This window comes from Cololabis saira, chromosome 6 (genome assembly GCF_033807715.1).
Source record: "Cololabis saira isolate AMF1-May2022 chromosome 6, fColSai1.1, whole genome shotgun sequence".
Lineage (NCBI taxonomy): Eukaryota > Metazoa > Chordata > Actinopteri > Beloniformes > Belonidae > Cololabis > Cololabis saira.
Genome location: NC_084592.1, coordinates 19,447,986 through 19,462,475, shown reverse-complemented (window position 1 = coordinate 19,462,475; position 14,490 = coordinate 19,447,986). Strand labels below are relative to the sequence as shown.

General features: G+C 38.4%; 1 protein-coding gene across 2 annotated transcripts in view; it reads left to right on the top strand.

Annotated features, from left to right (window-relative positions):
* myo3b (myosin IIIB) overlaps nucleotides 1–14,490 on the top strand; it is a 77,907-nt gene that overhangs the window by 11,269 nt on the left and 52,148 nt on the right. For both annotated transcript variants that reach the window (XM_061724471.1, XM_061724470.1), the window contains 3 exons: nucleotides 89–234; nucleotides 8,503–8,568; nucleotides 11,755–11,910. In XM_061724471.1, coding sequence (XP_061580455.1) covers nucleotides 89–234; nucleotides 8,503–8,568; nucleotides 11,755–11,910 — 368 coding nt within the window. The remainder of the gene's footprint in view (nucleotides 1–88; nucleotides 235–8,502; nucleotides 8,569–11,754; nucleotides 11,911–14,490) is intronic.

Here is a 14,490-nt window from a genome sequence, read left to right as displayed (position 1 = left end):
TTCCGTGCATGCCTTTAGGGAAAACTAGATTTTTGAACTCGCTGACATTTTAAATGAGCTGTTGAGATGTTCCTTGTTACATTGCCAGGTCATAGCCTGTGAACAGCAGTACGACTACTCATACGACGCCCGCTGTGATGTCTGGTCTCTTGGCATCACAGCCATCGAGCTTGCAGACGGAGATCCCCCACTGGCTGAGATGCACCCAGTTAAAGCCCTGTTCAAGATCCCGCGGTAAGTCCAGTAGAGGGCGCTCCTGCCTCACAACTGGAGCCAGCTCACACAAAGACGCTCTATCGCCTTCCCCCTGCAGTAAGGAAGACAATGATAAGAGGTGATAAAAGGAAGTATCTCAATGACGATCCTGACAGCTTTATTTTCATTCTGACTTGCAATGTAGAAAACGAAGACAGCAACCTAACATGCTGGATTGATGCAGTCGGGTGCCACCATTGAATTTGCTGAATAAGATTAAACATTTTCATCATAAAGAAAGGAAAAGAAAATGCTTGGACTAGATATAAATGCAGTGATTCTATCTGAGCAAAAGCTGCGTGTCTGATGATCGTTTGAGATCCTAGTGGCTGCATGTGGTTGACCTTCTGTTATCAGCACAATCGCGCAATTATCTCCCAGTTAGCTCGAGATATGCCCTTCTGATTGCAATTTGCATTAGTGATTAGCTCCATTCACATTGAGATGAGGCTGTCACCTCCTCCCCGACACAATATTATCTCCTCCCTGCCAAGACAGAGCATGCCTTGTGTGGCAGGAATTACACGAGCTAATGCAGCAATTTCATCAGCGCCAAATTTTAACCAGAATGTGGAGTGATTACAGGAGAAGGGCTGGCTGATGGCAAGATGTGTTGGTGAAATTGTCTCTGCCTGCACACTGTGACACTTTACCTTTTATAATGAGATCTTTGGGAAGATTCTTTTAAAAAGTACATCAAAGTAAAAGTAGATGAGTCTTTTTTGTCAAGACGAGTTCTTACTAATTCCTTCAGTTTTCCATTTTCTTTCCAGTTTTATATATATATATATATATATATATATATGTGTATGTGTGTATATATATATATATATATATATATATATATATATATATATATATATATATATATATATATGTGTGTGTGTGTGATTGTGTTGGCCTTTGGCTGTGAATTGGAACCTCAAAAGTGGCTCTGATATAAATCACAGTGAATGTGTGAAGCCATGAAGCAATTCTGTTAACATGCCATCTATCTCAAGTATATTTTCTCCATCGCTGCAGACAAAATCAGGATGAAACGCTTTTATGACTCTTGAATGAATTACCTTCTAAATAAGGAAATATGTTTCACCTTTGGATCTTTGGCAGAGATGCGAGTGATTTATGATGAAATCAGAAAGATTAATTGTTGCAGGTTTTGATGATTTAGAACTTTGGATTTCTTTTTCTTAAATATGTAACAAACCTCTACTTTTGGAGCCTCTTCTGGGGTACTGCCCTTGAGTTGTTTGCGTTTTATGAAGTCTGTTTTTGCACTAAAACATGTAAGAAGAATTTTAATCATTGGCATCTTTTATGGTGGCACACAGTAATGCGTTTCTGGCTGAAGGCTTTACTGTCATGCAGTTAATCTTGTCTGTATCATCAGCTTTATCATTCTTTCTCCCTGAAACAGAAGACAAATACACCTGGTTGTACATCATGTCATAATCTTTCTTATCCGTGCTGCTGGACTGTCAGTCTTGTCAAAGTGAATATTTAATGGCTGCTTTGGAAAGGGCCAAATAAACTTACGGCACTTTAACTCTTGAGGGCAGCAGCAAATAGCTATTAAGTCACTGTTTCAGACATGTTGCAGAAAATGTGCAGAGTCCCGAATGAATCCTATCACAGCAGGCTATAGACGATAAAAAGAAGCTCTGATACCTGTCAACACTGTGAAGCTCGATGAATTAGGGTCACCTTGGTGCAGTGTGTTTATGCCTCCTTTGTATGAACTGTTAAAGGGGTTGTGACGAGCTGTCAACTCATGCATATGTTGAAATCTCAGTTAGATCACTGTTGCTTTCAATTTAAAGCTACGTGTTGTAGGTTTGTGATCTTCTTCCATCCGTTATCACCTTTTTTTTTTCTTATGCTGAAATTAATTGAGTATGTTACAGTCCACATGACAGATATGTAATGTTCACAGTGGCCATGCATGAAGGTAATGGAGCATATTGGAGGGCAAAGTTGTAAAATCATCAGCTGAAAAATTAATTAAAGACACTCAAGGCAAAGATGTTCTCTGATATTTAATACGTGGAAAGGTTAATTGCTTTATTCAGCGCTCTGTAGGCTGTACAGCTTCTGTGTCAATGTAAAGTCAAACAAAAAAGTTTGTCTAAAATAGGTTGTAAAGGTTAAAGGTGGCTGGCAAAGACAGTTTAGGTCATGTTTATGCATATAAATCTCTATCAACACTACTCTCATACTAAACGTCCCTTTGTCGGAGCATAGACGAAAACCTGCCAGAAAGAAGATGAGGTAAATGATGGCTGACGCAACAAGGGCTAATGAAATCACAAAACAGCGAGAGAAATCCAGATTTGTCTGCTGCTGAGAGAATGCTCTCGTAGAGTTAAAGCCTGTATAGCAGAGCAGCTGGGGGTCAGAGGGATAATTCCTGTTTGGGAGGTTACTTCTCAAATTGGGAACAGATTATTTGTTACATCATAATCAATATAAGAAGTAGTGTGACTGTGCAGTGCGCAATAGTTTGTTTGCCAGATGAGGCAGTACTAGCAATGGTGTCACACTCAAACTTGTTGCTTTGTTCACTTGTTTTGTTGTAGAAATGCCAAGATAATGCATTTCTACACTATAAAAAGGCAGCAATGAATAGTATGTTGCATACTACATATGTTTGGTAAATTGGTTCTTAATGAAAATGTTAAGACTGCTTGCATTTCTTTTGTAAATGCAATTTAACATGTTTTTTTCCTCCTAAAATGTAGCTTATTAAAGATAAAGATATACTTTGATCCACTACAACAATAAAAATAAATAAAGATATGTATATATATATATATATATATATATATATATATATATATATATATATATATATATATATATATATATATACATTTTATATATATAAATAAAATGGTTTGTAATTATGTAACCTCATTTTATATAAGAAGTTGTACCCCAAATTGGGTATCAACATAGTATCTAGTCTTTCTTTCACACAATTTGTAAATTATGGGTTTTTTTTATATGTGCAATGAAATATAAAAACATATGTGTATTTTTGTTTTACTTTATTTAGATCCTCTCTTAAAAGTTGTGGTGAAAATCTGTGTTCATCAGTAAAACCGGATTAAATCCTAATCTTAGTGTGCTTTTAGGCTAACTCAATAATAGTACTTATTCCAAGCATTCAAAGCCAGCATGTATACTATATCGCTTCTGATCACATGGAGGCAAATAGGGCTGCTGTATGGACAAGAGCCTTTGATAAAAGCCAACAAGGATACGCCCACAGTATGTCAATCAAAATTAGCTGTGGCTACCAACTCCTTCAGCTGATCCGCATCAAAATATCTGTAGAGCTGCCGACAGACATTTACAGCAGAATATCCCATTTTACATGTTGATTTGATTGTAAAATCAAAAAATTATTGCTGCGTTAAGCCGATGCTGGGTTAGTCGCTTTGCGAAGCTTGTTAGTATGAATATTGCAGAATTGCTAGCCATTGGATGAGCCGACATATAAATATATGGCTCTATATAAAATCTCATGGCGTGGTACAAAATGACGCCTGTCAAAGTTGTCATGGATGTGAAATTAAACCGATGAGACCAAAATGGTTTTCAGAACCAGACTGTAAATATGTTTTTTTGTGCTCTGAAGTTGCACATTTCAACATGAGAGTCAGTGGAGATTGCCAGCCTCCAGAGGCCAGTCTAGGAACTGCAACTGCAACTTAGTTCAGCATGGGATTCAACCCAGAACTTAGATGGTTGGTGATTGATAATTCGGAGCTAATTAGTGGGGATGGTCTTGCACATTTTCTAATACCGCTTTGTCCTACTAAAGGTGCAACTCATAATGAACTTTCATGTGATTATCATTCCCCATGTGGTCAAAAGTGGTATTGCTACATACAGTGGCTTTACTAATAATTCAAATTCATTTTAGCACTTGGAAATTATCACCAGGATATGTGGAAAGACACATTTCAAGAACCTTCACAGATATTTCCACCTGAATAACAGCTTGCTTTGTGAGTACGATGACAAGTTAAAAATATAACGGTTTCCAGCACAGGCCACAAAGTCAGAGACATCTCTATTTGCTATCCAAAAAAACAAAAACTCCACCTAACAGAGATGGAGCTGCAGAGAGAGTGATATCAAACCTGTCATCGCTCAATCCATTCCTCTGAGCTAGACTCAAAATCCCTCATTCACCAACAAAAATGAAACATTTTACTTCTGGATCTGGTCACAAACTTGTTAGATTTTCTGTCACAGAAGAAACAGCTCATTAACACTGAAGAAACCAGTCACGTTGGCATCAGATTCATAAAGAAAGCTGTTCAGTAACCATACACTGTATTGTATCAGATTTTCTATCATCAGACAGTGATTGATCCTTCACCTCTGACAGGAAATCACTTGCTAGTTGGATGACGTTCCAAACATGAGGACCGGCTCCACCTTTTGAAGCAGTTATCGTAACATCTCTCCGTGGTGTCCTGGACTGCAGCGCTGTGGACGTAGCCACCTAGAACATGATAAATGTTGCAGTATTGCTCAGTTGTTCATGCATGTGTGCTGAAAGAAGTGCCGGTGCTGCGACCGTGGTGATGAATGAGTTGAAATTTCAAGCGTGTGGTCCATTTGCTGAATAAGTCTTTACTTTGCCCACTTTTACTCAGTCTTTGTGAAGCATATATAAATAGCACAGCTTTTTCCCCTCAAAGAAACCAGTGGAGACTGTAGTGTGAGTGTACCTGTTGGCATTAGTAGATCCAGGAATCGCTCCCTTTGTATTTGAATGTTTGACTGCTTTGAGCTTTCTCCTCCATCATTCATCCAATCTCCTGCAGATGTTTTAGGTGTATGCAGGAAAGGGTGTATGTTTGCATTTACGACCATTTGGATTAGTGGAGGTTTTGGGATCATCTCCTGTTCTGTTAAGCTTTCAAAATGCTAACAACAGCACAGAGGTGGGTAGTAACAAGTTACATTTACTTGAGTAAGTTTTGGGAAATTTTGTACTATTAGTAGTAGTTTTGAATCACTATACTTTTTACTTTTACTTGAGTAGATTTGTGAAGAAGGAACTGTACTCTTACTCCGCTACATTAGGCTACATTGAACTCGTTACTTTTATTTTATCCCCTCTGCGTACGCGTCAATCTCATGACATCACTGAGTGATTCTTTGGGAAAAATGTTTGTTTTTGCATGTTTTGTCACACAGACTCAAACACACACACACACACACAGTTTATATGAGTTCATGGGCTTGCTCTAGTTCTGCCTGGTTAAAAAAGAAAAGTACAAAGGCTTGAAATTTTGTGCTACTTGTGCTTAATTAATTTTTTTATTCTGTTATTTTATTTATTTTATTATTTATTAAAGTACTTGAATTTACTTTAAGATGATTTTAATTTAAGCTATTTTTTATTTTTTATTAATTTTAATTTATCGTATTATTTTATTGATTTAATTTGCCTGAAGATGATTATTTTGTACTTTTGTCTGCTTGAATGGTTGTAATAATGGAAGAAATAAATCAGGAGTTACTCAACAGTTACTCAGTACTTGAGTAGTTTTTTCACCAAGTACTTTTTTACTTTAACTCAAGTCATTATTTGGATGACTACTTTTTACTTCTACTTGAGTCATATTATTCTGAAGTAACAGTACTTTTACTTGAGTACAATTTTTGGCTACTCTACCCAGCTCTGCAACAGCAGGCCTTTCTCCTGTTTGTGGGTGGAACCTAAATCAATAATGCTAGTAGGTATACAGATTGGATTGTGTGTTTCTGTGTTTGATCTTTGACCCTTTGGATGTCTCAGACCGCTGTGGGTTATATCTAGTGTTGGCACTCAGGCAAAATTCATTGAACTCTGTGTTGCAAATTAATGTGTCTGTGATTAAAAATAAGTTAATATTAAAAGATTTGTTGTAACATCTACTATACTATTGCCTCAAAGCAAGAAGGTTCCTGGTTCAAATCCCAGCAAGAACCTTCCTGTGTGAAGTTTGCATGTTCTCCTTGTGCTTGCGTGTACTCCAGGTACTGCGGCCTGCTCTCACAGTCCAACAACGTGTATGTGAAGTGAAGTGTTGCTTCTAAATTCCCCATGAATGTGTCCGTGGTTGTTTGTCTATATGTGGCTGTTGACTCGTGAAACATATTTGGACAATGTTGAATTGACACATCTCAAACAAAGAAGGAACATGCATCTTTTCCCCTGACTTTTCTGGTATGAGTACAAAATTATACTTTAATGTTCTTTAAGAAACCATAGTGTGACCATGTACTCATAAAGCCTTTGTACAGATTAGCTGCTCCATATGCATCAAACTTGCCTATAGCCTTCTTTGTCAAATTCTGCTGAAAACATGTGATACATTTAAGGCTACTGAGAGAACACCAACCTAATCAACCACATATTCAGGTGATCCACTTTCAAGGTTTATTACAACACGCACTGACCTAATCAAACACACATTTTTCCCAGATAACAGACAGTACTTATGCACGGTCATATCATTTAGGAACCACTATACTTTCTGATTGGATAACTTGCATTGCATCAACTCAGGCACAAGGCCTCAGAATTATTAAATATGCCCCCTGTCAAAATGCCATACTCAAGACAATTTCTGCAGACAAAGTTATACTCTGTTGAACCTGCAACATTAATAAAATTCACACTGAGAACAACTTTCCCTGGACAAGTTTTTATTTCCCACTTCTCATCTGACAGTCATGGCAGATTTTCCACAACACTAGTCAGTCAGCTGTCCAGCTAGAGTACTCTGGGAGTAGTGGGGCTTAAACAGACAGGAGCTGAAATGTAGCTTCCCTGAGAAAGGACAAGACACACTGCAGCAGCATATGAGCAAGAATGGGTTTTTTGAAGTTGTAAATGTATTGTGTTTGATTCATTTAGCTAAAGTCCTGCATCCATGGTTCTCTCGTAATAATTGCAATAAGATGCACTCTTTCAAAATATGTGGTGCTGAGAGGTTTGTTTTTTTAATTTAAGTGAGAAATGAAAATAATAAAATTAAGCCCTAGTTGATCTTAAGATTTGCTTTGGGAATCCAATGTAGGAATGAAGAAAATTATAAATTATGCATGTAAAAGAAAATCATGGAAAATATTGCAGTAGCCAGATTTGGTTTAGTCATAGCTGTCATGAGCTGTTGTCACCTCTCTGAATTTGCACAAAGAGGAATGCCTGACAGTACAAGCACAGCCTGGTCCTCAATTTGAATAAGCCATTTGTGTTTACAATACGAGCCAGGACTCACATAAATATTAAAAGAGAGAGAGAGCGAGAGAGAGAGAGAAAAGAAATAAGGGCCTGAATTTTCCGAGCACAATGAGCACACTTGACAGCGTTATCAGCAGTGTGCCGCTATATTGACTTTATAATGTATAAGCAGTATGGTACAACATCAAGGCGAGAACGTGTCTTCGGGCTCATATTAGAGGTTGCATTGAGACAGTCAGTTACCGGCTTTGATCTGCACTTTGGAAAGGACGAGCTGTCTCGACACTTATCAAAGACTGCTAACTTAGTGCTGTGGAAAATGACAGATTTTGTTCCCCAACATCCTTTTTCTTATATCTGGGGGGGAGTAAAGATGTAAAAATGTGTACTGTTGCAGTTTAATGTGTGCTAGCATCTTTTTAAATCCAAATCTATCTTTCTTTTTTTTGCGTTAGATTTTTTTTTTTCAGATTTCACTCCGGAGACAGCTTTTCACACCAATTAGGGCAGTTAATAACTGAACTCTCAGGTGTTTCACTGCTGGCCTGACATTGACAAAAGGCTCATCTTCCAGCGGTTGGACAGATCTGTACCGAATACACCGTCCATCCCCGGCTCCCATGCAGCCCTGCCTCCTGTCACAATGTGGAGTTGAAAAGTGCTACCCTCATTACATATGGCCTCTGTAAATGCTGCTGACAGAGGTATAACTCGCTCCCATAACTTTGGGGTCCCAATGGCAGATGCTCGCTGCCAGACAGTAGTGGGGCAGTTACCATTTGTCACTTTTTCTGAGGCCGCCAGGGGCCTGGACTGGGACCAGCCTGTCCTCGAAGGTAGAAACTCACAAGTCAGCCGGTCACACATCAACTGCTGGCTCTCATTTGTCAGTTAGCTCATGAAACATGCTCGAAGCCTTTTTCGGGTAACAACGACGATCATGGATTTATTAAAGTTTCAGTGTCTCACGTATTTGTTGTGATTTTGTTTTTCAGAAATCCCTCGCCCACATTACGAAGTCCAGAGCAGTGGTGCAGAAGTTTCAGCCATTTCATCAGCCAGTAAGTGTACTCCAACTTCAACCTTTGTCCTTTTGAGTCTTGAGGCTTTTCAGGGAAAGTAGATGTTCTCCATAAATGCAGAAAAGGTGAATACAGACTCCCGTCTCGGTCCTGGTGTATGATGTACAATCTTCCAAATACATAATAATGAGTAGTAGGCTACTGAGTTTCAAATAGGAAGGAAGAAAGGAGGGCAGAGAAGTTCAGCTTTATGTACTTTAAAACAGATAAAGCTGTTGATAAATGTTCTAAATCTGCCACGACATGAATCTATTACTGACATCAATTCTGAATTTTATCTGATCATTTGTCCAAACAGCAATAACTCTTTGCAGAACTAGTAAAAGTCTGTGGTTAGCATCTTAAAACAAGATTTTAAAACTGATCCATCCTTTGTTCAATATGGAACTCTGAAGCATACACGATTAAAGTTACATATGACTCAAGTTGTTTTGTTAGGACTCGAGTAAACGTAGGTGATTCTTTGCAGCAGAAAGAGATGCGCATGTGAACACGGAGGTAACTGAAAGTGGTACTATTTTACCAGATTCTATCAACCCTCTTGTCTTCTTGTTCATTGACCTTCATCTGTGTAAATCTGCCGCGGAGGAACAAACTAATTCTCCTGAGTTATCGTTTCTATCTGAGGCCCAGATTACTTATCATTTGCTCCGCTGTGCAAAGTTAATATTGTCAGGGGGTGGCTTGTAATGGTTGCGTGGAATATACAACCGGAATATCTCCAGCAGAGAAGTGTGTGAGCCGGAGCCATAATGAGAAAATAAAAAATCAATTTCTGTGGGGAATTATATTGTTGGGGTAACAAAGAAAATCACTAAACTGAGAGATCGGGGTATTACATTGGCATATTTTCTGAAAAAAAAAAAAAAAAAATTTACATCCGTATTAGTACACAAGGAGAAATTGGATAAAAAAAAAAACTGTATGTTTCATTGTTGAATAAACAGAACAGTCAAGTCACTTCTCTCTTAAATTCTTAATTTGTGTGGAGTTTGCATGTTTTTCACCGTGCTTGCATGGTTTTCATCGGGTACTCCGGGGTGCACAATCCAAAAACAATCAATCAATCCATCGATGGATGAATGGATGGATAGATAGATGGATGGAGTATTCCATACATTTGACCCAAAAACAGCTTAATTTATTCTAAAAGTCAGACTCTCTTTCAACCAACGCAAGTGTGACTGGGCATGTCAATCAACTACTAAATTCATTTATTCAATTTTACTTCTTAATTTATTCTTTTTAGTACATATTTTTCTCTTTTTCTCCATCTTGTTCAGATTTCCTGCACATGCGTAGTTGCAGATTTTGGCCACTCCTCTACTTCACTACATCTGCTACCCCAGTCATTATTACATCTCAGAGATGAAAACTAGCACAAGCTAACAATAGTATGATGTTTCTGATATTGCTTTTCATAAACATGTGAATCATTTTATTAGATTAAGGACAGTAAACGACAGTCCAGCCGTGGCTCAGCAGGCAGAGCGGTTGTCTTTCATCGGGGATGTCTGGTCGAAATAAATGTCTCCAAATGTTGGAGGATCTGTTGACAGGACACTGAACTGCATATTGCACCTGATTTACTTATTCGTTTGTATTTTTTATTTTTTTTGGGGGGGGGGGGGTTTATATAAACCGCATACAGAAAAGAGGTAAACAAAAAGATTATTTGTCTTTTTCTTTTTTTTATAATCAGCATGGGGCATTGGCCGGTAGTAATTAACTGATTAAAAAGCAGGCACATCTGGGGACAGCCCTCTGTTTTAAACTCATAATGCTGCCCTTGCTTTACTAAATAAATTTAAGTTTAATCTACTTTGTAGAAACTTGAAAACAAGGTTGACATGTGCCATACAAGCTTCAAAAATTAAGTTGCAATATTGTATTGAGTTTTATTTATCTTTTTTTTTTATTTTTTTATAACTGATGGATGACTCCTGACTATTCTTTCCTTGTTTACTAAGACAAAGGCTTTGTTAGTGGCCTCTATTACACCTGATCCTGGCACCTTCACCTGTCACCTATTCATCTGCTAATTGTAGAATCTTTCATAATAATGTCATTTGCATATTCTATAAACATCCAAGTATTTCTTTGCCTCTTTACCAAGCTTGATGAATTTAGTATGAATAGTATGACGGTGCAAAAGCAGTATTTTTCACTGGGCACTTTTTGTGCCACAGCTTTGTAATCTGGGCTAATGAATTTTGTGGTATCATATCAGTGTTAATCTCCTCAAACAAAGCCCACCAGAGTGCAATGCACGGAGGCTGGACATTGTTATCAAGCGTTGCAGCCTGTTTGCGAAGCCTTTTTAGCCTTGTCAGGCCATTGTGTGCATGCATGTGTGTGTGTGTGTGGCAGTACCGGGTAGAGGAGGCGGGGCAGCAGATAATAAATCCATCAGCGGTGTCTGCTCCGCGCTTGGGCAGCTGAAGAGCTGACTTCAGTGACAAAGTGGCCCGCCATTCGCCATCCCGGCAGAGCAGCACAGCTAATAGCAGCAACCTCTGCTTAATGTCCTGACACTAATGAATTCATGGCATCAACTTTTAGAGCTTAACAAACAGATAAAAGACAGAATTTCAGTGGAGATTATGTGGCAGGAAGTGGATGATGGCTTCTTTTTTTTCCCTCCTATCTTGCTTTTGCCTGCAGTTGTTGGTTTTGTAATGCGAACACCCACAATCAGGCGGTGTAAGCATTTAGCTGAACAAGTAAACAGTACATAGAGGATAAATGCACACTGAACTCAGCTAGCAATTTCCAAATAAAATCAGCAGTTATCTAGTTGGGTATTTTATCAGCAGTTCACCAAATGATATGTAGCTGCAGGCTGATATCACAAAACAACATCACCTGCTGGCAAACACTGCACATCACAGATAGGATTTACTTCTGCCATGGCAGTGCTTGTTTGGACTCGGGGCCACAGTGATAGTAACCATGTGGTCCTTGGACAAGGAAAGTGGCCCAGACCTAGAAACATTCAGTGTCACTCGGAGCTGATCCGGACTAGTCAGCCTGCTACGATGTTTAGGTGTTTATCCCAATTAGAAAATTAATAATTTATTCATCTCTCTGAAAGTATTTTCTCTTTACCAACAATTATGGAAATGATTAACTGTTGGATATACATATTTTTTTTTTCCTTTCAAGGTGTCTTATAAAGGATTTTGAGGCGCGTCCATCTGTGACCCATCTCCTGGAGCACCCCTTCATCAAGCAGGCCCATGGCAAAGATGTGGCACTCAGTCAGCAGTTAGCAGCTCTCATCCAAGAGCAGCAAGGAGTCGGCTGCAAGACCAAAACCAAGTAAGTCTGCTGAAATGTGTTTCTGAAATCCCCCCTGCAGGAGAAATAGAAATACTGTGACAGCAAAACTCGCAGCTTCGTTTGAGTATTTAGATCTTTCTTCTTGTGTTTAAAATTGGTTTGGATGTTTGCTGGTGTTCCTTCTGTCCAGCAGGGGGCAGCGTCTCATCTTTTTATGCTAAAGCGTAGACATGAGGATGAGACACAGTAATGGACTTAACAGTATGTGATTAAAGACAAGCTAGGGGAGTGCAACTAATTCAGAAAGAAGGATTGTGCTGACTAACCTTACATTAATAATTCCCATTCAGTCCGATGCACACACCAACCATCTGACTTTCCCGTCAAACCAGTGCTTGAATAAATAGATTTACTCTTGCAATTATGACATAACAACAATTGTTCTATTATTTTTGTCTGTGTTTAATTGAGCTGGCTACATTTGTTTTCTTCAGAGATGATTCAGTTTACTGATATATGGGATACACGGATGTATAAAAAGAGATTTAATGAGAGAATATATCTGTCCTATGAATCCTTCACCCAGACACTCTGGTGGCAGAAAATGACAGACCAGAAGGTCTCCTCTTTAAAGAAGAAATACTGACTTTGGCAATGCTTAATCTTCATTATAAAGGAGTTTGCTGAAGCTGCCCTTGACTGAGAGTCTTGATGTCTTGCCAGCTCTGTTTACTCCCAAGAGCATGCAGAGTCGCAGCCTGAGCCTGATCCCGAATTCCTGTCCACAGTGAAAGTGGATAATGGGATTAGGAGCTTGTAGGGCGAGAGCTGGGTTCGCCTGGTTTAGTCTCCCATGCCACAGATCAGCAAACAATGACTACAGATAAGACTAAGAAAGACACAGAGAACTTAAAAGTAGCTGCCGTAGGTGGAATACTGTGATTTACTTCAAAGCAAGAGAGAGTTTTTGACGCTGGAAGTGTCAAGTGCTCCTCCAAAGGGACACGAGGATGAGGATTCACGTCATGGGGACCACATACTGGCATATTTCTGTGCTGTTGTATTTCCACTATATTAAGAATAGATGAGACAAAGGCAGAGGAGGAAACAATTCCAAACCTGAAGCTTGAATATTTTTAGTCTTATGATTGATTATTTAAGAGGATAGAAGTTAGATCCGGCTTCTGACTGTTCTGGCTGTCGTAGGATGTTTTGTCCTCCATATTGAAAAGTAACTACATTTTTTTAAATGTTTTTTAAAAAACAGTTTGAATACCTTTTTAAAAATACTTTATATGTTGATTTTCCTTTTTCTATGACGCTGATTTGGTTTCGCTGAAGAAAAAAAGAAAATAAATCATCTTTGAACACACGCTAGCATGAATTAGAAGTGATTTTACTGCATAAACTAACTAGTTCCTGTTTGGAAATGAATAAATATTCAGATCCATCTAATGGTGTGATAGCTCAGTAATCCATGCAGGTCTTCAGGTGTGTGAAGCGCGTCAATAATCCTGAAGTGACATAACTTTATATATAATTTAGTTTGAAATTATTCTTTGCATGAGTTTTGTTCCCCACAGTCCTTTTGGTAAATTCTAGTCATGCACCGTGGTTAGAATTTAAAACCTTAATGTTTTATTTAGACATTCAACAAATAATTTTGACTGCTTTCCATTTTCTAACGAGAGTTCTTATTATTTGTATTCATTTATGTTTCTTTTCTTTTCTTCTTTGCCAATATTATAAGTCCCTATTTCAACTTCTTTCCTTTGTCTGTGGATATGGTTTTCCATAACTTCCTGCACCAAGAACATCTTTGTCATCTATAAGTGTAAATGATTTAATATTTAGCTGTATTTTCCATCTGCATACAGTGTCCTACTGTTGTGTTTACCAATCATTTCATTAATTAATCCTACTTAGTGTTTTTACATTTAACTTTTATGTGAAATTTCACCATTAATTCAACACTTGCTGCCTTTTTTTTTGTTTTTCAGTATATTATTCCTATAGATGTTAATAGTTTTCTTGGGCGTTACTTCCATTGTTCAAAAAAGTACAATATTTTTAGTGTACAGTAGATTCCAATCCTTCGTACCAGCCTTTTGTGCATGGAATCAACTTATGACTCTGTTGGCGAACTTTTGCTGAAGAAACAACCACAACGTCCTGAAAATGCAGAATCTTTGTGATTTTCAGTTTCCCCCCCAAACATCAAACTAGTCCATCCCAAAGAATGGCAGCTCATTCTCATTCACGGCCGAGACCTTGATGAGTTCTTCATCTAAGTTGTGCCACGTGTCCATTAGTGATGCAGCGCAGGTCCTCTCATCCCGTCCACGATGGACCATATTTGTTTCACCCGTCCATGAAACCTCTGAAACCTGTCCTGATGTGTTTTCTTTAATCCAGTGTTGGTGATGGTGAATCTTATTTGGTGCTGTAGTTTTTCAGCCTTCTTTATCTCTCTGTGCTCTTTGATATGTTGTTCTTCTGAACACTGCAGACAGTTTGCACTTCTGAAATATAGTGGCACTCGTTGATAATGGTTTCCCCGTAGTGTCTGTTGGAGTTAATCTGCACGCTTCCTCTCCGTATGCTTTCTCTTTTTTTTTT